Raw genomic sequence first — 23,889 nt, 5'->3', positions numbered from 1 at the left:
GGGCATATGTAATACTTTCAACAATAAAGAATCACTTAAAAATCATCTTTTTGATATTGTTGTGGAAATACCACGGCAAAATGTATTTACCCCCAGTCCATCTGGGGAGGCTTTTCTGGAGACTCCAACAGCTAGGCGAGGGGGCATAGGACGCTGTGGGCTCCCGGAGGAAGCCGGTAGCACCCAAGAAAAGGATTGAAATGACTTAAGTCGCTCATTACCCATGCTGGGCGAGAGAGAAGATGGGTTTCTGGAATTTATTTTGTTTTGCCGGAGGGTTGCCAGCCCTAGCCAGAGAAGAGCCCCCTGAAGGGGGGTCACTGTTAGAGGAGGATGTTCCGAACCTACATCCCTCTAGAGCAGTGGTACTCAAGCTTCCTAATGCCGGGACCCTTTAATACAGTTCCTCGTGTGGTGGTGACCCACAACCATAAAATCATTTTCGTTGCTACTTCATAACTGCAATTTTGCTACTGTTATGAATCGTAATGTACAGACTTATGCCAGGTGGGACCCGGCTGGTAGGGTGCCCAGGCCAGCGCCTCTTGCAGGATTTGTCTTTTCCTTTGATGAACCTTAAGCCCATCACCTGAACAACCATCTACACTCCCGATCCTCTCACCTCTCCAGTCAAGGGCACAGTCAGGCGTGTTAGCAAAGTCAGTCCCATTGGCAGTTGATCAGCGGAGAACTCCCGTGACTGGAAATGCCATCTTTGGGCAGTTCTACGACTTATCTTTCTCTAGATTCCAGTTCGGATACTCCTCCCAATCAGAGGCGAAATATCCACGCAGGAGAAAGTGACTTGTTCATCCCCCCAGCCTCCCTTGCCCCAAAGTTGTCTCCTGAAAGGTCGAGTAGGTCTGGGTTTGCGATTAAAATCACTCTCAGATAATCGTCAGGAAGGTCCGGGAGGAAACGTAGAGAGGGTCCACTCTTCACCCCCTGGTTTTATCCTCAGCTTTCATCGTAACTGACCGCCGAAAGTCATTGCAATCCTGTCATCCAGTTGCTTTTTACGTTGCTTTGTCTTTCAGAGGTTAAAACAATGGACACTTTATTTTTTTACAAATCGTTATTTCGTTAATTTGATAGTTTAACCTAATGTATACTTTAAAATGTTTTTAATATAACTTCGAAAATATTTACAATCACCTCTGAGAATGCACAGGAATTAATTTCTGGTCTTCCTGTAAACATTGTTAGAATATTTATTGTCTCTCTAATTTTGGGATGTTCCTAGAGAGCCCATATCTTTCAAAAAACATAAATACAAGTTTTAATGTTAAAGCAAATCAATTACGCATGTACTTATTTTCTAAATGGATTCTGGTATCCACATAAATGTCATAGAGTCTCCGCCGTATTCCATTTACAGAATTTCATTTACAGAATTAAAATACACATATTCCAGTTCGCCCTAGAAATGTGTCTGGGTAGAATATGTTAGTAAAACGAATCAAAGTGATGATATAACAAAATAAAAATAAAGAAGTCGATGTGTTCTCTATTTTATTATCTTTCATTTCTCCTGAAAGACTGAATGCATTAACAGCCATATGGCTTGGAAAGGCATATTTTCCCTGAAAAGTCTGAAGATAATGGATTATGAAGTTTTAAAGTCTAATATTAACAATTTTATTATATTATGTTATAACAGTTATATTGTTATTATATTACTATTTTGTTTTATTTCCTAAAGTAAAATATATTTAAACTGTATTTTGATTATTGTTTATTCTTCTTCAATTCTTTCCTGCAGTTAGTGTTTGCCCTGATTCAGAACACTTTATTTTCAAAGCTGGCTCTTCCTTAATTACTATTTTGATATTTTAAAAGCCCATTAATTCAAAAGCAAGGAAGAAGGCTTTGAATTTGCTAGGTTGAGATTAAAATTGATAAATTAACGTAAGTATATTTACATCATCTTTCCCCGGAAAGGGATATAATGAGCTTTGAAATAAGTATCATTTCAAATGAACTGGAGGTGGGATGCACAGTCCTGGGCTGACAGCTGAGATTCCGGTTATAGTATGTTTTGCTTGGATATAAACAAATATCTTCCGTAAATGTCATAACACGAAATACCCTTAACATCTAGTTATAATTCAAGTTGATTTACATCTAAAGAATGTTTGGAATTGAGGGGTCTTTTTTTTTTTTTTAAGAAAACACCAGTCCAGTTTATTTTTGCCACCATTCACATACCAGGCCACCTACTGGCCTAAACCTGGCCGTTAGTACACATACTTGTCCGGCTAAAGGAAGTCGGCAGAAAACAAACTGGATGAAAATATTTGCTTGCTTTTTTGGTTTTGTTTTATTTTGACTGAATACACCGAGGTATTTTTTTTAAAATAACCCTTTTTTGTGATATGAGAAATATACTCAAATTTGGTTCCTATGGTGAAAGTTCAGCCTTAATTTATATCAATATTAATGGACCCAAAACAGCTGAAAAGCTGTTAAAAATGGAGAGGAAACTGCTCGCTGAGGCAAAGGGGCACCTATCAGTGTAGAATTTTGCAAATATAGAATGTTTAAATGACATTCTTTGAGTAATCACTTAAAGCGTGTGCGCGTGCGAGAGGAAACTGCTCGCTGAGGCAAAGGGGCACCTATCGGTGTAGAATTTTGCAAATATAGAATGTTTAAATGACGTTGTTCACATTCTTTGAGTAATCACTTAAAGCGAGTGCGTGCGCCCAGGTGGCCTGGCCAGGATTGCTAGTTCCTTGCTAGCGTTCCTTGCATCTCTAACACTGGATTCCAGTGCGCTTCCGGGGCGGGTTCAGCAATTAGCCTTCCTGGCCAAGACTGGAATCCCAGAGTCGTGGTCTATCCGGGCTCTCCCAGCAGCCTCCCAGCGCGCGGGTCTCAGGAGGCAGAATCGCGTGAACTTGAGCGGGTCTCAGGAGGCAGAATCGCGTGAACTTGAGCGGGTCTCAGGAGGCAGAATCGCGTGAACTTGAGCGGGTCTCAGGAGGCAGAATCGCGTGAACTTGAGCGGGTCTCAGGAGGCAGAATCGCGTGAACTTGAGCGGGTCTCAGGAGGCAGAATCGCGTGAACTTGAGCGGGTCTCAGGAGGCAGAATCGCGTGAACTTGAGCGGGTCTCAGGAGGCAGAATCGCGTGAACTTGAGCGGGTCTCAGGAGGCAGAATCGCGTGAACTTGAGCGGGTCTCAGGAGGCAGAATCGCGTGAACTTGAGCGGGTCTCAGGAGGCAGAATCGCGTGAACTTGAGCGGGTCTCAGGAGGCAGAATCGCGTGAACTTGAGCGGGTCTCAGGAGGCAGAATCGCGTGAACTTGAGCGGGTCTCAGGAGGCAGAATCGCGTGAACTTGAGCGGGTCTCAGGAGGCAGAATCGCGTGAACTTGAGCGGGTCTCAGGAGGCAGAATCGCGTGAACTTGAGCGGGTCTCAGGAGGCAGAATCGCGTGAACTTGTGGCACTACCAGAGCCAATACTTCTCAGCACTTATTGAACGGAATGCACGGCTGGTGAGAAAAAAAAGCTTAGGTTAGGTTTTTAAAATTCTCCCTATTTTTCATATTTATAAATAATGACAACATTGTAAAATATACTGACGTTTAAGGATATGGGCAAGTACATAGAAAAGTAGGGTTGTCCGCCCAAGCTAGATTTTTAAAAAACTTTAGAAGAAGAGATTTTTTAAAAGATTTCTTTTTGTGTTATACTTTTACATTGAATTAATTAGGAAGGAGTGAGCAGATGAGATGCGATGCTGTTACTTATCAGTACAGTGTGCTGTTAAAACCATGAGGGCAGACCCAGGGACCACTTTTTGAAGAAAATGTGTAACAATGTGCTGCTGTTTTGTAAATTCCTGCTGTAGTTGTTCAAATGCATCTTTTAAAACCTTATTTTACAAATTTTTGACAGCCTTTCTTCTATTTTATAGTTCTCACTATAGAGTTTAAATTTACCGTTCTTGTGTGTGTTTATTACAATGTTGTTTGCTTTGCTTCTTGTGATAGTTGAATTTCTCATAGATAGTGCTAGAGGTTGGCTAGTTGTTTTTTTTTTTTTTTTTAGTAGTATCTTACTTAGACTTAAAATCAGGGGCATGAGCAAACAAAAATTTTTTGTTCAATAAAATAATATGAACCTTTATTGCTTTTGTTTTATTTTAAAAATTTGAACTGAATTTTTAAAAATAAAAATAAAACATTTTTATTGTTCACAGGAAAAGGAAGGCCCTTTGCAGTCTATTAAGGAAGATGATGGGAGTGGAATGGCCCAGGATGCTTTCTATGTAAAGATCAAGTTAATTTTGTGTGAGTGTGTGTGTGTGTGTGTGGTCTTCCTAGTTCTCTGTTCCCTGGGCTTTCAGCGCAATTGTTCCTCCAGTTGCTCATGCCAAAGACAGAGAAATCACCTTTTGCTGCTTCTCCTTCCCTAATCTCTGACAACCAGTTATCATGGGGTCTTGTGATAAGTCTATGGTAGTCAAGCCATCTTGTGCCAGGCACTATTCTAGATGTAGGTAGGCAGTAGGGAACAAAGCAAACATAGTGTGTCCTCATGGAGCTTACAGCCTTGCAGAAAGCCAAAGAAACAGGTTACCAAAGGAAGGTAGTAGGGGGAAAAGGAGCAGGGTATGTGATGGAGACTAAGGGTGGAGGGAGGTACTTGGCTTATTTTAGATAAGGTTCTGGAAGACAGACCTGAAAATGGGATACTGAAGCTGAGATTTGAGGGATGACAAGAAGCCAGGAGGGTGGAAAGTTGTGGGGAGAAGAGTTCCAGGCCCCCAGTAGCCAGTGCAGAGGCCCTGAGGCAAGGAAGAGTTTGACTCATTTGAGGACTCAACGCCTGGGCGGGCAAGCAGAGGAAGCTGATAGAGAACAAACCAGGCAGAGCCCTGCAGAGCAAGGCAAAGGGTTCGGGCTATTTCCGAGTGCAGAGAAGCCAGGCAGAGTGTTAAGCCGGTGGAAGGCTGAGGTTCAGAGTCAAAGAACCTGAGTGTGAATCTCAGCTGGGTGATCTTGTGCAAGTTCTTAACCTTCCCCAGCCTTGCTATTATTATCCCCAGATAAAGAATCGAACCTCTCAGAGTGATGGAGAGGATTAAATGAGAACATCTGCAGAACACTTAACTCACTTGGCACAAAAAGGTTCACTATGTGGTAACTTAATAAAGAAAATAATGTTTAAATATTTAATTTCAAATGCGGTCCCCCCCATTTAAATCTATACGGAGGATAAGTGGAATTTTGGTCAGTATACGGTAAAATATCTCCTTATTAAAATAACATTACATGTTATAATTTAGTCTGTAGGATTGGATTGGATTTTTAAAAATAAAAAAATCATATCTGTAGCACAGATAATTAAGGAATTGTATTATTCAAGTGTATACTTAGAAGTATGTCTTGGCAAATGTTCAGAAAAAATCAGTTTTATCCTGGTAATTTACATATTTGTCAGCTTTCATTATCTGTCATTATTAGTGGAGTAATTTTCTTCCTTTTATGATCATTCATGTTTCTTGGGTGATATTAGGCTTGAATTTTTTAGTGTTTTAGAATTTCTAACATTAGTGATAATTAACACTCCTCACCCTCAGATATCTGTAACTCAAGTGCAATTTCTCTTAAGTCAGTGGTTCTCAAACTTTAGCATAATGATAATCACCTGAACACCACCCACAGCATTCCTGATTCCTAATAAGTCTCAGGTGATGCCCATGCTACTGGTGGTCCAGGAACCACATTTGGAAACTGCAGGCATACCTCATTTTATTGTGCTTTGCTTTATTGCACGTCACAGGTGTTGCTTTTTTTTTTTTCCAAACTGAAGGGAAAACCTTCTACCAGGAGAAAGGTTACGACTGGCTTTGTTGTGATACTTGCTTCATTGGGGTGGTCTGGAACTGAGCCTGCAATATCTCCGAGATGGGCCTGTACTGTCTTAAGCCAATGAACTTGCTCACTAGCTAATGACTATTTTCTGCTCAAGATATAACTCTCTGTTTTATAGTTACCTTTTATTATTTCCACACTGAATTATTGTTGAGAATAGTAGTTACAAATGTTACTACAAAATTAATGTTTTTGGGGAAAAAGTAATTTGCAAACTATCAACTTTCCAGCTTCAGTCACTTATTATTGATGCATTCCATGGTAAAGGATTTCAGAAAATAAAAGAATATTTTCAACAGAGAGGGAGCCACATTCCTCAAAAATATAATCATCTTGAATTATACCATCTTGACAAATCTATAAATAAGGCAAGTAAGTTGTTTTGTTTTGTTATCTGACCAGAATACCAGTGTGTAATGATACTTTGTCAGGCTTTCCCTCCAGTTTTATTTAAATGTAATTAACATACAGCACTGTATAAGTTTAAGGGATATGGTATAGTGATTTGACTTATATGGATGTGAAATGATTGCCACAGTAAGTTTAGTTATCATCTGTCATCTCATATAATACAAAATAAAAGAAAATTTAAAATATATATATTTTTCCTTGTGATGAGAACACTTAGAATCTACCCTCTTAACTTTCACTGTAAGACTTCTAACTTAGTGTGGTCTCATACCTAGGAACTGGATAAAAATGAATTTCAGTATGTTTCACTGTTGCTGAAATGTATTCAGCGGTTCTTCATTGATTGTCTCAAAGAAGATGAGCCTTTGCTAGTTCAGCAGGGACTGATCCCAAAGATAAGTGTCCTGTTTTAATTTTGTATGGCTTTGGGTAACTTAAAGAACTAGAGTGGATTCAGTTATCTCATGAAGTTTGGTATTTTCTGTTCCTTTAAAATCAAATATGAAAACAAATTGGTAACAAAGTTTATTGCCTACTAGAGGCCCGATGCACGAAATTCATACAAGAGTAGGCCTTCCTTCCCCCAGCTGCCAGCACCAGCTTACCTCTAGCACCCAGGACCTGGGCTTCACTCGCAGCCTCGGCTTCATCCAGAAGGTTGTCCGGAAGGACATCTGGTCTAATTAGCATATTATGCTTTTATTATTATAGATTATTATAGATATCCAATCAAAACTTGAGTTCAACGTATGTTTCCTGATGGAGGTGCTGGACAGGGCACTTTGGAAGCCTACAGCAAGGAGTCAGACACCACCCCCTTCTCCCCTTGACAAACCAATGCAGTGATCACATGTTTTTATTGTTTTAGTGAATTTGACTCAGGAATATAGGATGAGAGGAGTAGACTATTCCACACTTCTTCCCCATCAACGGCTCTAAAAGTATTTTAATAGACATTAGTAACAACATTGGTTCTAGATAAGTTATCAAATACTTCCCCTTGCCATAGTCCACTTTTCCAACTTTCTAAAAATCCCAGTTAAAGCAGAAAAAAAAATGGCAAAAACATTTTTTGCTTATTTTAGGTCATCCCAATTATGAAATTCTATTCTGCTTTTTAATTAACTAGAAGGTAACATTATGGGTGCCTTATAATGGCATCTGGAAGCAGAGTTCCCTTTTCATGATGAGATTCGGGTTTACTGGGTCTGTGATGGGTCCCAGGCCTTCGGTGTTTCAGAGCTCCCAGGGTTCCCCTTAATGTGCAGCCAATGGTGAGAGCTGATTGATTTGTTCATGGTCTTCAGCGGGTGTGCCTTGTGTTCTTGGCTCCAAATTGGACAGCTTCCAAGCCCCACTCCTATAAGAATTGTTCATCATGAGCTCGTGTCACCGACTTCTAACTATGCGTGCAGGGTTTTCCCTTTTTCCTTTTTTTCCGTAAGAGTGAAAATGGCCTTTGCTTAATTGAGTAAATATGTTGTAGGAGGGTTTATAGAAGTTTATTTTAAATCATACCAATCTTAGCAATGTAATATGAATTTAGATATGTATGCCTGTAGAAAAGAAAAATCTCCAAGTAGCTGGAAAAGAAAGGCAAAAGAAATGTAGCCAGATGTAGGCATATGTACTGTACTATGCGTACTTCTGGAGCACGTTCCAAATTCTGCATCTCTTTGGATAGCTTGTCTTCTACAGCTTCCCAGAGGACAGGAACTCCTCCTGTGCTGGGAGCTCATTTACCTCTTCACCCTTCCTCACTAGTCCCTTCATGTGCCTCTCTGGCATTGCTACTGGCCAAGTCTAACCATTTCTTGCTGGTATCTGAGAACTTACTGCAACTCGGTAGCAGTATGATATCGTCCTGGAGTGCTCTAAATGGAGGCCTCAGAGCCAGGCCCAATGGAACCGATGGAATGGGAAAAGGTCTTTAAAATTATTTGCTCTAGTGAAAGAATTATCTTACGAAATTTTATCGAATAGGGAGTAGTTATGCAGTCATGGGAGTTCCATCTGTGTTCCTTTTTCTTGTGTACATGGCTACCTGGTTTGAAAGAACAGTAGAATTTCTGACCATGGAAGATCTAGCTTCAGACACATCCCTGACTAATGTCACAGAAGACTTCTTTGACACAGTGCTGGTAAGGAAGGGGGTGGATGCTTTGCTGAATAGATAACATTGGTAATTTGCAGGAATCTTTGAGTTATTTCTAAAACTTACATTTTTCTAAGATGTGGGTTTTACTAAAAATGTTACTATTAGAATATTATGTTAAATAGAAGCAAGCATTAATATAATCAATGTTATAAAAAGATGAGGTGTTTTATTTTCGTACATACTAGTATATTATTCACCTGATTGACAGTGATATGCTGTTTTTAATAAAGTGAAGATCAAATAGGATTTCTCTAAATTTTTTTCTACTGTATTTTAAGTCAATTCTGCCTGTTAGAGAAATGTGAGCATTAATGTATTAACATTATAGTTTATAAAGTTTTTTTTTTTAAGTACAAGCTTTACTTTTTCTCATTTTATTAGATTATTTCCAGGAGGAGTAGTAAAGGTAAGTGAATTATTTATCACTAATTGCCTATTTACTTTTTATTAATAGAATATTCTGTTACAGGGAGAATATTTGTCTAAATGATATATAAAAGTAAAGTGGGTTTAACTGTTATATTTGCATTTATTGACCATCATATGTGATGTTGAAGTGAGTTTTGTTGTAAAGTACGCCTCAGCTTGAGGACTACCTTAATTTAGCTGCTCCTATCCCATTGGCTACCTGCTCTATTCAGATTGGAGAGCCACTTTTGTCACGAGGAACCAGCAAAGTTTAGCTGTTACTGATTTGACTTGGAGCTGATTCAGATACCTTCTCTGTCTTTCAAGAGTGTAAAAGGCAAAATTTTAGAATATTTGGAAGTTATACTGATAATTCTGTCCCATTTACTCAAAGGTAATTGGATATCTTGAATTATGATACTATGGATTCAAACACACTTAAAATATTTGAACATTTCAGAAATTGAGGCCATCTTAAAATGGATATGTTCTCTTCCTATTGTCTAACTTCTTATTTTTCTTTTGAAAAGCTGTTATTAAATTGATATTATATTCTACAATGGATGGTATCTCATAAGAGAGGAAATTCAATGCTAGAAGATTAGGTATATGGTGTTTACTTGATTAAAACAAAAAAAGGTCCCCCTATTCTAGTCAGTGGATCCAAATACTTTCAAGCCAATTTTTTATGAACTTCATAAGTGATAGTTACTGTCTCTAAAATTGATTAATGAAATACACAACAGTAAAACTACTTTGAATTTTGTAACATTTAAAAATAAATTGTCTTTTATTACAGCAGTGGATATCACTGCATATTTGGAAAAAATACATATGAGAGAGATCTAGTTAGTACACTGCTCTAGATGTACTGTTTTAATAATCCCTGGCTGCCATCACAAAATACCATAGACTTATTGGCTTACACAACAGAAATTTATTTTCTCACAGTTCTAGAAGCTGGAAGTTTGAGATCAGGGTGCCAGGATGTTGGGTTCTGGTGAGAACTCTATTCCTGGCGTGCAGATGGCCACCTTCTTGCTGTGTCCTCACATGGCAGAGAGCAAGTCAACTCTCTGGTGTCTTGTCTTATAAAGGCACTACTTTCATCATGAGGACCTCACCCTCATGACCGCATCTAGTTCTAATTACCTTTTCTAAGGAGCCCTTTCAAATGCCATCACATTCAGGTTAGAGCTTCAACCTATTAATTTTGAGGGAAAACACGTAAACCCATAGCAATGACAGTTTGTGCTTGGAGCCCATTCTGGCCACATGTGAAAATCTGCAAGTGTCAGATTTTCACATGTGAACTCTGACAGTCGTTTTGCCCGGGGTATTGTTATGTCCAAGCTCTACAGAATTGGGAACTAATCTCTTTCTTTGAAGTACAAAGATGTTTTCACTGACATTCCCATATCCTCCTGCCATTGATAGAATTATTCTTTCCATTTTGTTCCAAGACTTAGGTCATCTTACTGGATTGTTCCATTTTATAATTCAAAAGTGTCTATTTAGGTCCTTTGCCCATTTTTTAATTGGATTGTTTATCTTCCTTTTGTTAAGTTGTATGAGTTCCCTATAAATGTTGGAGATTAAACCCTTATCGGTGATAACATTGGCAAATATGTTCTCCCATTAATTACTATTAATCTAATTATCAACATCAAAATTATAGCACCGTATTTTTTCTTTCTACTATATAGTAAGGAATTCAATTTTTATTCCTCCTCCATCTTTCACCTGGACTTACTTAGATTAATCTTGGTTGTAGGCTTGGATAATGGGTATATCTTTGTAAACAGTATTTTCTCTTTGCCTTGTGCTGCAGTCCTATTTACCGTAATTACTTAGGGTCACTACCAACCTGTTTATACTGTGATGTCCTCATTGTTCTGTGTTATCTCCATCTGCTATAATATATTTGGAAGAGTGTTATTGGGGTGTGTGGGTTGGATATAGTCAGAGCTTCTTTTTTAAAAAAAATATATTTTATTGGTATTTTACAGAGAGGAAGAGGGAGAGATAGAGAGTTAGAAACATCAATGAGAAACATCGATCAGCTGCTTCCTGCAGACCTCCTACTGGGGATGTAGGTACATGCCCTTGACTGGAATCGAACCCGGGACCCTTCAGTCCGCAGGCTGACACTCTATCCATTGAGCCAAACCAGTTAGGGCTAGTCAGAGCTTTTTATTGTTTAAGAATGCCTTTGTGGCTTTTATACATTCTTGCTTTGCAGATTCTCATTGACTTCTAATATTAAATGTTGAGAGCATTGCACACGCAACAAGTTTGTTTTAGCTGGTTCTTGATGAGTTATGTTGAATCAAATCTTACTTGTTCCTTTTGGGACATTTTATTCTTTGATAACTTTTATCAGTTAGAGCAGCGTTTCTCAACTCTGACACTATTGCCATTTGGGGCCAGATAATTCTTTGTTTTGGGGTGATTGCTGTCCTGTACATCTAGCATGTTTGGCAGCTTCCATAGCCTTTATCCACTAGATGCCAATAGCAGCCCTTCCCACTTCCCCAGTTGTAACAAGCTAAAAAAAAATCTTCAAAAATTGCTAAGTGCCTCCCTGGGTGAAGGTGGGGGTAAAAATCATCTCTAGTTGAAAACCACTGAGTTAAAGTGTTTTTTGGTATATGTCACAATATCTAGTTCAAGTAGGCTTGAATGATAAAGATAAATTACAGGCACAGGAGCTAAAAAGTCGAGAGACAGGAGTTTCAGGAGAAGTTTGGTTGTGGCTATGCGCCATTCACTGCAGTTCTTTCAATTCCGTCTTCCTTAGAGTCTCGAGTCTGCTTTCAAGTTGGTCTCCCTTGGTGGTTGTTAGGTGGCACTTTGTGTTTCTAGGTTCATGTCCAGGGAAAGAAACGTTCTCTTTCTTCAATCATCAAAAGAAAGCCCTAGCTTTGCTCTAACAGGATGCCCCCCTTAATGAACCAATCACTCTGAAAAGATGAATGGGATGTCCCCGCATAGCTTAAGCCAATCAGGATCCACCCCTGAAGCAAGTCCGCCCATCCCGTAGAAAGACTGCTGCATAACAGAGGAAGGGGAAAGGATGATGGGAAGGCACCAAAAAGTCCATTACAGTTACTCCTTCCATTCTAGTCTCTATAAGATTATCTGTTATTCATCCATTACATCTTTTTTATCTTCATATGCATCATTTTTTTGTCATTTCCTCCCGTGTATTTTGAAAGCAGTTCTTAAGTTTTTCTTGGAAGCCATTGCGTTAACTAATTCTGCTCATTGCTTCCAGTGCAGACTTGAATTCTGCTATCACATCTTTGCTTCCTGTGGTGGGTGTGATCTGCCTCTACTTTTATATCCATCTCTCTCTCTCTCTCTTTCTCTCTCTCTCTTTCCTTTGTAGTACACTCTGTATTACAGAGAACTATTTTTTCTAGGTTTTCTTATCAACTGGCTGCCTGCTAGGTTTAGCCAAAGGAAAGAAATTAGCAGCAGGAAGGAGCAGAGAAGGCATTTCTCCCCTCCCTTCTGCAGAAGTGCCACCCCCAGGAGTGTCTGCATAGTCTCTGTGGCTCTGGCCCATTCATGTTACTAGAGCTTTTGCTAGGTGACCTTGATTCCTGGGATCTGGTAATACCTCCCACTTCCTCCAGGTGACTTTGGGGGAGGGTGCAGCTGGGAAGGGGCTAGTAATTATGTTAATGATGTTAATTTCTGGGCCACCTCACTGTTTCCAATTTGACTTCTTAGCTTCTTTCATTGTTTTTGTAATTAATTTCCTGTATTAAGTTCCCTCAGATTGAAATATCTAGAATAACTTCAATTTTCATATGACATGTTTCTTTCTCATTTACTTCTGTGTTCTCTATGTTCATCTTAGACTGTTGCCTTTTCTTGCAGATCTAATTTTTTATTTCATAGAATTCTGTGTTCGTTTGAGATGATAACTCAGATGCTTCAAAAAAAATTTGTTTCCTGAAGTAAGCATATTTTCAAAAGTCACTTTTCTACTACCTCTTGACTTGCCGTGCTCCTCTCTCCTTTTTCAGTGGGCAGTATGTTAGGTCTGATCAAATAATTGAATCAACATCCACTCCCCTGGGAACTGACCTTTAGGCCCCTTCACAACTGACATTCCCTTTTGCTTAGACCACATTTCAGTTGCTAAGACCACATTCCACTTGCTAAGACCATTATCTTTCCCCTCAGAACCCACCCAGATAATTCTCCGTCCAGAAAAAGCCCGCCTAGAGTCCTTTAAAACCTCTGACTCCCGGTCCCTGGGTGCTAGCGCCATTTTGGGGCTCAGCCCATCTGGTATCGAGATGACCTAATAAATTCAAAATTCTTTACCCCTTTTGGCCTCATGCGTTCCTCCTTTGGCGACCCTAACATTATATTTGTTAGTTTTTCTTTATTACCCTTTAAATGAAAAGATTTAATGACAGCTGATATTTGCTAATAGGGTGCATTAATATTTTTAAGGTCCCCTGCTGTCCACCTGGGCTCTGTTAGAATCTTCATCTCAAGTTATAAGCCGACAGGCAAGTTGTTGCCACAGTCCCTAGCCATATATCTGGTTTCCAGAGATTATCTAGCAGTATTAATCTGGCTCTTTTGGGACTGGAGAGGGATCTTTAAAAAACACACAAACATTTCTATTGATTTTTAGAGAGAGAGGAAGGGAGAGGGGGAGAGAGAGAAAATTGATGTGAGAGCAAAACTGCAATTACCTACAACTGGGAATTGAACCAGCAACCTTTTGGTGCATGGGACAATGCCCAAACAACTGAGCCACACTAGCCAGAGCTGAAGAGGGACCTTTTAAAGTACTGCTTTCTGGTTTGGGTTCCTACAATTTCATGAGTTACATAGGAGTTTAATAGTATATGATATGTGATGAATAATTCATATATCAAAATTGCACATCTGAACCTATCAAAATAATACTGTGATCTTACTATACATTTTTGCAATGTACACTACTGCTGTCATTTTATATCTTATCAGAATGTGCTTAAATAAAATAAAATAAAAAATAATCTCTCTATATAAAAGCCTAAGTGACTGTTTGACCGTTCGACTGGTAGCTATGACGTGCACTGACCACTAGGGGGCAGATGCTCAATGCACAGGCATGGAAACATGGAACAGACTGATGAATCTCAGAGGGAAGGGGGGAGGGTGAGAAAAGGTTAACTAAAGATCTCATATGCATACTAGGGGTCCCTTGGCCTGGCCTGCACGCTCTTGCAATCCGGGACCCCTTGGGGGATGTTAGAGAGCCGGTTTAGGCCTGATCCCCGCAGGCCAGGCTGCGGGACCCCACCGGTGCATGAATCTGTGCACCGGGCTTTTAGTTGTTTAATAAACATCGAGTATTACCATATAACATTTACAAGCTATGTACCAACATATAAATAGTTGTTGACGTTTCTGTGATTATGTTACTTAATGAAGGTCAACACTTTACTTAAAAAAGACTTCCTGCTTCTGTTAACATAAGACCTTTAAAATTGTTAAGTTTTAGCCCAGGCGGTGTGGCTTAGTGGTTAAGTGTTGACCTATGAACCAGGAGGTCATGGTTTGATTCCCGGTCAGGGTACATGCGTGGGTTGCAAGCTCGATCTCCAGTGTGGGGCGTACAGGAGGCAGCTGATCAATGATTTCTCTCATCATTAATGTTTCCATCTGTCCCCCTCACTTCTTCTCTGAAATCAATTAAAAATAAAATGAAAAATAAAATTTTAATTTTTATAAAATATGTAAATGTAAGAAAAACATAGAAGCAGGAGGACACTGTGTGCAGGAGCTGCCCTTTACACATGGCTTAGTCTGGACCAAAGTGGCTTTGTTTGAGCTGTGATATCACAACAGTCCCACTTTGCATGTGCTGCTCTTGTTTTCCTTGGTGGGTGTCTGCACAGTGGAAGTGTATTGTGGCCTGGTGGTTTCTAGACCTCAAAGCAGGTGTCTTGCGCAGACTATGTGATTTCCAGTCTTTGCCTCTTCCTGCAGTGTAGGAGGCATTTCCTTATTCTTTCCGGCATCCATTTGATTGTTTTAAAATTATATTTTCAGGGAAAATTCAGATGTTGTATTCCTTCATGTTTACCTTAGGATTTCTGGTGACAGAAAAGACAGTAAATCATTTGATTCAACAAGAGGTAAGTTGCAAATAACACAACAGATAACAAAGTAGGAACCTGGGAGAAGGTTGTGCACTGGTCCCTATTTTGTTTCTTCCCTATGGATGCTTTTCTCTAACTCTGAACAGGCTTTGATGACTTTGAACAGCATTTTGCATGCTGTACCTTGGGAAGAGAGAAAACTCCCTTCATCAGAAGACCGGTGTCATCTCATGTAAGTGACCTTGTACTCAACTATGTGATGATGTCAGGCAAAATCTCTCTTTGTTCTCCTCAGGCCTGATCACTTCATTCCTTCCTTCAGCAAATGCTTTGCACTTATAATGAGTCTGGCACTATGCTAAGCAGTGAAGAAGGACTGAGGGAAAAACTAGCCTTTTTTAAGCTTTTCTTTTTTAGTACTATGGGGTGTGTGTGTGTTGTTTTTTTATTTTTATTTTTAAAACCTCAGGTTTTTTAAAAATATATTTTTATTGATTTCAGAGAAGAAGGGAGAAGGAGAGAGAGATAGAAACATTAATAGTGAGAGAGAACCATTGATCAGCTGCCTTCTGCACACCTCCCACTAGGGATCATCAAGCCCACAACCTGGGCATGTACCCTTGACAGGAATCAAACCCAGTACCCTCAGTCCCCAGACTGATGCTCTATTCACTGAGCCAAACCAGCTAGGGCTGTTTTGTTTTTATTTGTTTATTTTTAGAAGTATGGATTTTTTGTAGTATTTTTTTGTTTTTGTTTTTGTGTTTGTTTTTTAGTAGTATGGGTTTATAATTTTTTTCCCCATCAAGTTTGTGAGGTAAAATGCTTTCTCGGGCTATAGATAATTTTTTCACTGTCACTGTGAACTAAATTGCTAGTTACTCATGGGACACTGTTGAGTACAGATCCTGCTGGTAAACTGCTTGGCTTCAGATCCTGATTTTGCCATTTATGTTCATTGCATTATCTAGAGCACAGTCTTAACCTCACTGTACCTCAGTTTGCTTGCCAATAAAATGGAGCCAACATTAATACCTGATTGATAGTTATGTACTGGTTGAATCAGGCAATCCATTGAAAGTGATGAGCACATTACCTAGTAGAGAGCAAATATACAAAGGTTACCAACTATTAACATACCAATAGGGCATGGAATTTATATTTGCATTTTGGTGCCTCACTCACAATTATGAGTTTGGGGACATTGAAATTTGGAGTGAAGGTTGTAATGTGTGACCATGGAAAGAGCAAAACAGGCCCCTGTTTTGAAATTGAACTTAGACCTATGACTGTGAGCTAACCACTAACTAGCATTGGTGATGTCAGAGTGGCACGCAGTCCTTCATGTGACAAGCACCCATGACTGCGTGAGGAAGGGCGACCAGGTTTACCATAGTGTAGGCCTGGGAGAGGTGACTGGTCAGCATGAGCTCATTGCTATAATGTTTGTCCATTTAGCTAGTCTTTGCAGGATGCAGTTTTTCCTAAAAAATATTTATTGAATATATTAGGGCAGCGGTTCTCAACCTGTGGGTCGCGACCCCTTTGGGGGTCGAACGACCCTTTCACAGGGGTCGCCTAAGACCATTGGAAAACACATATATAATTACAAATTGTTTTTGTGATTAATCACTATGCTTTAATTATGTTCAATTTGTAATAATGAAATTGGGGGTCACCACAACATGAGGAACTGTATTAAAGGGTCGCGGCATTAGGAAGGTTGAGAACCACTTTATTAGGGAAATCATTCTTCTTTTTTAAAAATCCTCACCCAAGGATACATCCTAATTGATTTTTTAGAGAGAGCCCTCGCCAGTTTGGCTCAGTGGATAGAGTGTCAGCCTGCAGACTGAAGGGTCCCAAGTTTGATTCCGGCCAAGGGCACGTGCCGAAGTTGCGGGCTCGATCCCCAGTAGGGGGCGTGCAGGAGGCAGCCGATCAATGATTCTCTCTCATCATTGATGTTTCTCTCTCTCCCTTTCTGAAATAAATAAAAAATATATTTAAAGAGAGAGGAAGGGGGAGAAAGAGAGGGAGAGAAACTTCGATGCAAGAGAGAAACATTGATGGTTGCCTCCCTTAAGCGTGCTGATTGAGGATGGAACCCAAAACCTTCAGGTGCAGGCAACAGTGCTCCAACCAACTGAGCCACCCGGCTAGGACACAATCATTATTCTTAGTGGTGTATTTAGATTTTGATAATCACCAAGTTATATATGAAAGTCTGGTTACTCCAACCTTTTTACAAGTGTGTTAAAAAAAAAAAAAATCAAACCGCCTGTCAGACCCCTGAGTGTAATCCGAAAGAAGACAACGATGCTTTTAGCTCTGTTCTGAACAGAGTTAAATGCACAAATTACCAACATCATCTTAAAACAAACAAACAAAAAAATGTAAGCATCTACAAAGTTTAAGGTAAAAGCAGTTTTGTAAACAGTAACTGCAGATGACGATGTTGTTGTAAAAATCACAGTTTATTAATGTCCATCAAACTGATTAGGAGGTTCTGGGTTTGGAGCTGACTAAATTTTTCTTCTAAGCTTTCAGTCTAATCCTATGGTCCTTCCTACCTTATTGTTTGTGTGTTCCAGAAAGTTTGGAGTATTCTAGGTTACAAGTAAAATATGCAAGTATAAAATTAAGCAGAACTCTCAGTGGTGCTGTTTCAAGGCTTCTATTTAATAGTAACAAACCAATCATTTATTATGAGAAACCGAAATACTCCAAGATTTCTTAACAAATCTGTTCTTTAAAATGAGAGTTATTTCAAACATTAAAAAAGTCTACATCACACTTGTTAACATTTAATTAAAATTGTTAAATACAGATGCTCCTCTACTTGCGATGGGGTTATGTCCCAGTAAGCACATCATAAATTGGAAATATTATTAGGTGAAAATGAATTGACTATACCTAACCTACTATCATCATAGCTGAGCCTAGCCAACCTTAGGTGTGCTTAGAACACTTATGTAGTCTAAAGTTGGGAACAATCATCTAACACAAAGCTTCTTTTATAATAAAATGTTGACTATATCATGTTACTTATTATGCATATGGTCTTTGCACCATTATGGGTCGAAAATATATAAGTCAAACCATTATAAGTTGGGGGCACTCTGTGTATAATATGGGAGTCTGTGTTAGTTACAATAATGTAATAACTTAATCCCACTATACCTGTAATATAATCAGTTTTAAAAATAAGTTCAAAAAACTCACTGGAAAGACTCATCTGTTGTTAATATTTCTTCTAGATGTTAAACTATGTTAAAAAAAGACGCTGAAACCGGTTTGGCTCAGTGGATAGAGCGTCGGCCTGCGGACTGAATGGCACCTGGTTCGATTCCGGTCAAGGGCATGTACCTGGGTTGCAGGCTACAATAATGTAATAACTTAATCCCACTATACCTGTAATATAATCAGTTTTAAAAATAAGTTCAAAAAACTCACTGGAAAGACTCATCTGTTGTTAATATTTCTTCCAGATGTTAAACTATGTTAAAAAAAAGGGCACACATCCTCACAAGGTTGGTGAGATGATTATAAAATTCCAGAATCTTAACATTTGATGAATCCTCAGAGATCAGAAGGAGAACTAGAACTGCAGCGGTGTGTGTGTGTGTGTCTTAAAAAAATATACATTTAAGTCATTAATATACAAACTTGAGAAAGATTGCCATAAAAATATATTTTTGACATTGAGAAAATGCTGATGCTAAATTGAAATAAATAATTTCAAAAACATAAATCTTGGTTTTAAATTCTAATGTCAATAGAGTGAAGTTTTGCCTACTTAGGTTCATATCTGTAAAATGCAGTTTATCTAAATGTTTTTCAGGAAAGATTTTGCAAGAACAATCTTGACTGTGGGTGGTAAGAAATGTTTAGAATTTTAAATATAAGAATATTAAATATTGGACATTAGTTTGTTTTTTTTAAGCATCTTGAAACTATGGGGAATAAATTATGGCCAAATTGAAAATAAGAATTAGGATTTTGTTTTTCATTTACTATGAGAAACTTCAGCATGCTAAAAACCATAAAGAATAATTAAAGAATGCTCATTTACTCACCAACCAGCTTTATCAAATATTATCATTTTGCCACATTTGTTTCAAATATTTTTAAAACTAAATCTGGGTCCATGTCACTGTTCCCAATCCCCTCTTCATTGGTGGAGGTAATCCTTGACTTGGATTTGTTTTTCATTCCTAAGTATATTGTTTTACTTTTTCATTATGTATTCAAAAGCAACATACATTATTGTTTTGCGATTTTAAGAGCATTTTCTAAATCTCATCCTGAGGTACATATACAGCTGGAACTTTCTTTTTATCCTTAGAATTATTTGAGATTTAAACATGTTGATATATGTAGTTTTTATTAGTCTGCTGCGAAATTCCACAATCAGTCTTGAAATTTAATATTTGTAGTATAAGTATTTTTTAAAGGCTATTTGATGAGCTGCTTTTGATGAATGTTTAATATATGTAATATAAAATGCGAAGATATTTATTTAAAATTGTTATATGCTGACCTACTGTTTAGATTTTCTCCTACTATTTCTTAAATATTGAATTTAAATGATTTGAATTACTCCAGGATACATCTTACTGCTTATAAGACGATGCTAGGCTTCTAAGATGGAATTTCTTAGAGCAAGTGCTAATCTTTGGAATTCATTTCTTCTTTTGCTTTGAGCCCAGAATTACCCATGTCTGCCATGTTTTTAATCTCTAGATTATGGCCAGCAGGTTGCTCTTTCTGAAGCATTGTGTAGACTGACAACTAAAAAATCAAGGGATGACCTTGTCCATCAGTGGTTTGAGGATGACGTCATTGCTGAAGCTTTCAAAAAAATTAAGGATCACGAATTTGAAACGGTGCGATTCCTGGTCCTCAAAATTCTGTTTAATCTATATTTATTTTTGTTGTTGTTAATTCTCACCTGAAGATACGTTATCCATTGATTTTTAGAGAGAGTGGAAGGGCGGGGGGGAGAGAGAGAGAGAGAGAGAGAGAGAGAGAGAGAGAGAAATGTGAGAGAGACAAATTGATTAGTTGCCTCCCTCCCTCATGTGCCCTGACCGGGGGTGGGGGTGCTGGAAGCTCATGACAACCTAGGTATGTACCCTTGACCTGGAATTGAAACAGAGACCTTTCAGTTTTTGGGCTGGCACTCCAACCACTGACCACACCAGCCAGGGCAGAATAGGTAAAATTCTTTATAGCTGTATTCATGTTGAACAAAAGCTTTTTGGTAAATGGCTATGCAATTAGGATTCTGTTAAATCTAAACCTTTAAATATATAATTAAATATATTATATTTGACTCTGAGCCTATGGCCAGATCTGCAATAGTCAGGATTTAGTTTGATCTGTATAGAAACACCATGAGCCCCGGGAGTCCCACCTTCCTGATTTATATGTATTTTGATGCTTGCATTTTGGCAAGTTGATTTAGGAGAAACCTGAGTGTCTTCATCTGTAAAATGAAAATGAAACTGATCTCAATATTTAGAGAATTAAATGAGAGAAAATGAAAGTGCTAGGCATGTTGTGGACACTCAGATGTTGGTTTCTTTTCTCCTCTGTGTCATGCCCTCATCTGCATGGAAATTAGATGAAAATAAGACAAAAGTAATTATCTTGGTTTTCAAGTCATACCACCCACTCCAGAGCCATCAACTTCTTAATTGAACTGTTTTTATATGAAGGTTTAGATTAGCGTTGTCTATTTCGTGCTGAATATAGACAGAGGGTAAGGACTGAAGACAACAGCCAGTCTTCACTTTGACAAAAGGGACAAAATGCCTGGATCAGAGTCTCTTTGGCTTTTGAATTTTGGAGGCAACACATTTACCTTCCTAATAGCTGTTGGATAGGAGGACTCTAAAAAATATTCTTTATTCTTAGAACATATACTGGGAGAGAAAACTCAGAAGTAGCAGGAAAGAGTATTCTGGATAAGGAAAATTGGCAGGTGATAATATACCCAGGTAAACCCAAAGTCAGTAAGTTTTATGGGTTTGTGGTTGGCTCATACTGGGCAGATGTTAGGGAAATGGATGCCCAGTGGGTTAATCAAATATTGTAATACAGCTCATCAGTAAGATGTATTTCTATTGCTACTCTTTTAACCAGGAGAAATGTAATTGCGCATATAACTTTCAGAGACCTACACATTCCTCAGCTGAAAATCTCCTGGCTGGGGGACTCCTTCTAGAACATATGTCTGGAGCCTCCTCTTTGTGACACAAAGTATTATTTTAGTTAGCACATAATAATGAATCCTTGTGAAGCCTTGTGATATTACTAGATCCTGGAAATTTAGAGGCAAACACTGGCCCTTACATGCTGGTGAGAGTAGTACTATTTAACTAAGACATCTTGGTGTTCTATTAAAAACCTTGCATTATTTACTTTGAAGGACAGTAGGCTGTTTCTCAATTACCTAAACAACAGACTTGGTGACCAAAGAAGGTAAGATGTTTCTCTGAGCATTATTTTATTGGCTAGATGTATTTGAAAATGTCTAATGTAAAAAAAAAATCTAGGATTTATTTTATTTTAGGACAGAATATAGGATACATAATTTATTGAGTACTACGGAGTTATTGACTAGAAACCTCAGAAGATTAGACACATTCTCCCTATTGATTCATTTGTGTTTTGAAAAATAATCTCTATCAGTCTTTTAGCATATTTATGATTTGGAGTATTTTTAACATTATGTTCTCTGGGAAGATTTTATGAAGAGTGATCCCCTACAGACTTGAGGCCACTAGGGAGAGGTGTATTATGGACAGTAAAGTACGTGATGAAAAGATATTTGCTAAATTCACTCCTTTCATTGGGGATTTTGCCAAGCGACTGAGCAGAGATATAGTATTGGTAAACCTGGCTTGTAGGCTAACAGATGGAGACTTGAAATCTAGCCACAATGGATTTCCACTTGCAGGTTTAAGGTCCTCTTCCATACTTTGTACCAAGAGACTTGATGGCATCCCCTAGTTATAAATGCTTGTTTGTAGAACATCTGTAGGTGGTGCATGGGTTGCATCCACATTATTACCTTTTTAATTGTGAAGTGTTTTACAGGGTCTATTCATTCCCATGTATTGCCGCTTTTGCTGATTGGCATGAGGTATGTTTGTATTTCTTGGGGGCTGTGAGGGTGGTGTGTAATGAAACCCATGATTTGGTTTACTTAGTCACGCGGCTCTTACTACTCAGGAGGGCTCTTTAAAAAGGAAGCTCACTTCTTGTAGTGAGGTCTCAACTCTGAAGCTTATTGCCCCCTTTCCCTGTCTTCTCTCATACTGTAACTGCGGTGCATTACCGGAAAGTTTAAGTGTCCTGCTGTTATTAGATCAAGACATTTTAGGGTGTATATGTGTTCATGAGCTCAATTACAGGAACCTAGCCTTATTTTACTCTGTTAGTAGTTAACATTATTCATGTCTGGATAAAAGAGAAAAGAGCAACTATTTTGCTTCTTCACACAGTTGATGCTTCTTACTCCATCTCCAGCAAATTGGGGACACTTTTCTTTTTTTCTAAATAATTTTATTTTGTACTTTACAGTCCAAAATTGAGCAGCCTCTTTTTACTCCTTCCTTTGATTTCCAAGGTCCCTCATAGGTAAGGTGCCCCACCCCGCAACATCTCAATTTTGGCATAAAATCTTTAAAGGTATCTGACCCTTGACTCTATCGGGGGTTTCCTGGACCATGTCTTCAGAATGTCCTAATTAACCATTTCTTTGTTTTGGGTTCAGAAACCCTTTCTTGGCCTATGTGAACTGCATCTGTAACTCATGACTACACTACAAATTTCTCTCTAGAACTGGTTTTGGTAGCCTGACTTCTGTATCTAAATTCTATTTTTCCTTCTAATTGTCTGGGGAATCTAATCTCTGTTTGGTTCTTCTTTCTTGGACTTCAGAATTTCCATCAACTATAATCAGGGCTCTTACACTGGCTTCTAGTAACATACATTGTGGGTTAAAACCTTTATTTTAACTCTATAGCTATCAGAAAGTAGGTATATGTGATGAAAGGGTGTCCAAGAAATACTGTTTATTGGAAAACCAGGTGGTACAATGGTAAGTCTAATGTGTGCTTCATTGTTGTGGAATAAAAATGATATTTCCTGATATATGTCTACAATACGTCTGGGAGAAAACAAAGGCATTGTTAATGGTGCCTAAGTGAAGGTACCTCTGGGAAGTCGGGGGTGGCAGAGAAGTAGATATTTGCTGTTTCTGTATAAACACCATACTGTTTGACTCTTTTTTTTTCTTTTGTGTTGTTTCCTTTTGGTCTTCATAGATTTTTATTTTTAATCGTTATTGTTGATATTATTAGAGATGTCCATCTCCTCCTTCCTCATAGCTTACCTCCACCTGGTTCCCACCCCACACCAGGCTATTGCCACCCTATTGTCTATATCCATATGTAATGCTTACATGCATATAAGATCTTTTTCTAATCTCTTCCCGCACCCCCCCCCACACCCTCTCCCCTCTGAGAATCATCAGTCTGTTCTATTTCCATGCCCTTGATTCTATTCCATTAACCACTTTATTCATCAGATTTTTTATTCATTTGATTTTTAGATTCAGTTGTTGAAGATATGTATTTTGTTGTCACTTTGTTGTTCATATTTTTTTTAACTTTTTCTTCTTCTTTCTCTTTTTAAAGAATACCCTTCAGCATTTCATATAATACTGGTTTGGTGGTGATGAACTCCTTTAGCTTTTTCTTGTCTGTGAAGCTCTTTATCTGACCTTCAATTCTAAATGATAGCTTTGCTGGGTAGAGTAATCTTGGTTGTAGGTTCTTGCTATTCATCACTTTGAATATTTCTTGCCACTCCCTTCTGGCCTGCATAGTTTCT

At 38.5% G+C, this 23,889-nt stretch overlaps 1 protein-coding gene across 1 annotated transcript in view; it reads left to right on the top strand.

Moving 5' to 3' along the window:
• Window positions 1-4,214: 4,214 nt before the first annotated feature.
• The window catches only part of SYCP2L (synaptonemal complex protein 2-like), a 65,681-nt gene continuing 46,006 nt past the window's right edge, over window positions 4,215-23,889 (top strand). The window contains exons 1-11 of the mRNA XM_014549551.1: window positions 4,215-4,277; window positions 6,117-6,254; window positions 6,573-6,692; window positions 8,334-8,438; window positions 8,837-8,861; window positions 14,933-15,018; window positions 15,129-15,214; window positions 18,827-18,861; window positions 19,729-19,871; window positions 21,419-21,471; window positions 22,090-22,135. Of these exons, the coding sequence (XP_014405037.1) occupies window positions 4,257-4,277; window positions 6,117-6,254; window positions 6,573-6,692; window positions 8,334-8,438; window positions 8,837-8,861; window positions 14,933-15,018; window positions 15,129-15,214; window positions 18,827-18,861; window positions 19,729-19,871; window positions 21,419-21,471; window positions 22,090-22,135 (858 nt within the window). The 5' untranslated portion in view covers window positions 4,215-4,256. The remainder of the gene's footprint in view (window positions 4,278-6,116; window positions 6,255-6,572; window positions 6,693-8,333; window positions 8,439-8,836; window positions 8,862-14,932; window positions 15,019-15,128; window positions 15,215-18,826; window positions 18,862-19,728; window positions 19,872-21,418; window positions 21,472-22,089; window positions 22,136-23,889) is intronic.

Source organism: Myotis brandtii, unplaced genomic scaffold (genome assembly GCF_000412655.1).
Source record: "Myotis brandtii unplaced genomic scaffold, ASM41265v1 scaffold56, whole genome shotgun sequence".
Classification (NCBI taxonomy): Eukaryota; Metazoa; Chordata; class Mammalia; order Chiroptera; family Vespertilionidae; genus Myotis; species Myotis brandtii.
The sequence above is the reverse complement of the archived record's forward strand: the minus strand, read 5'-3'. Positions and strand labels throughout refer to the sequence as shown.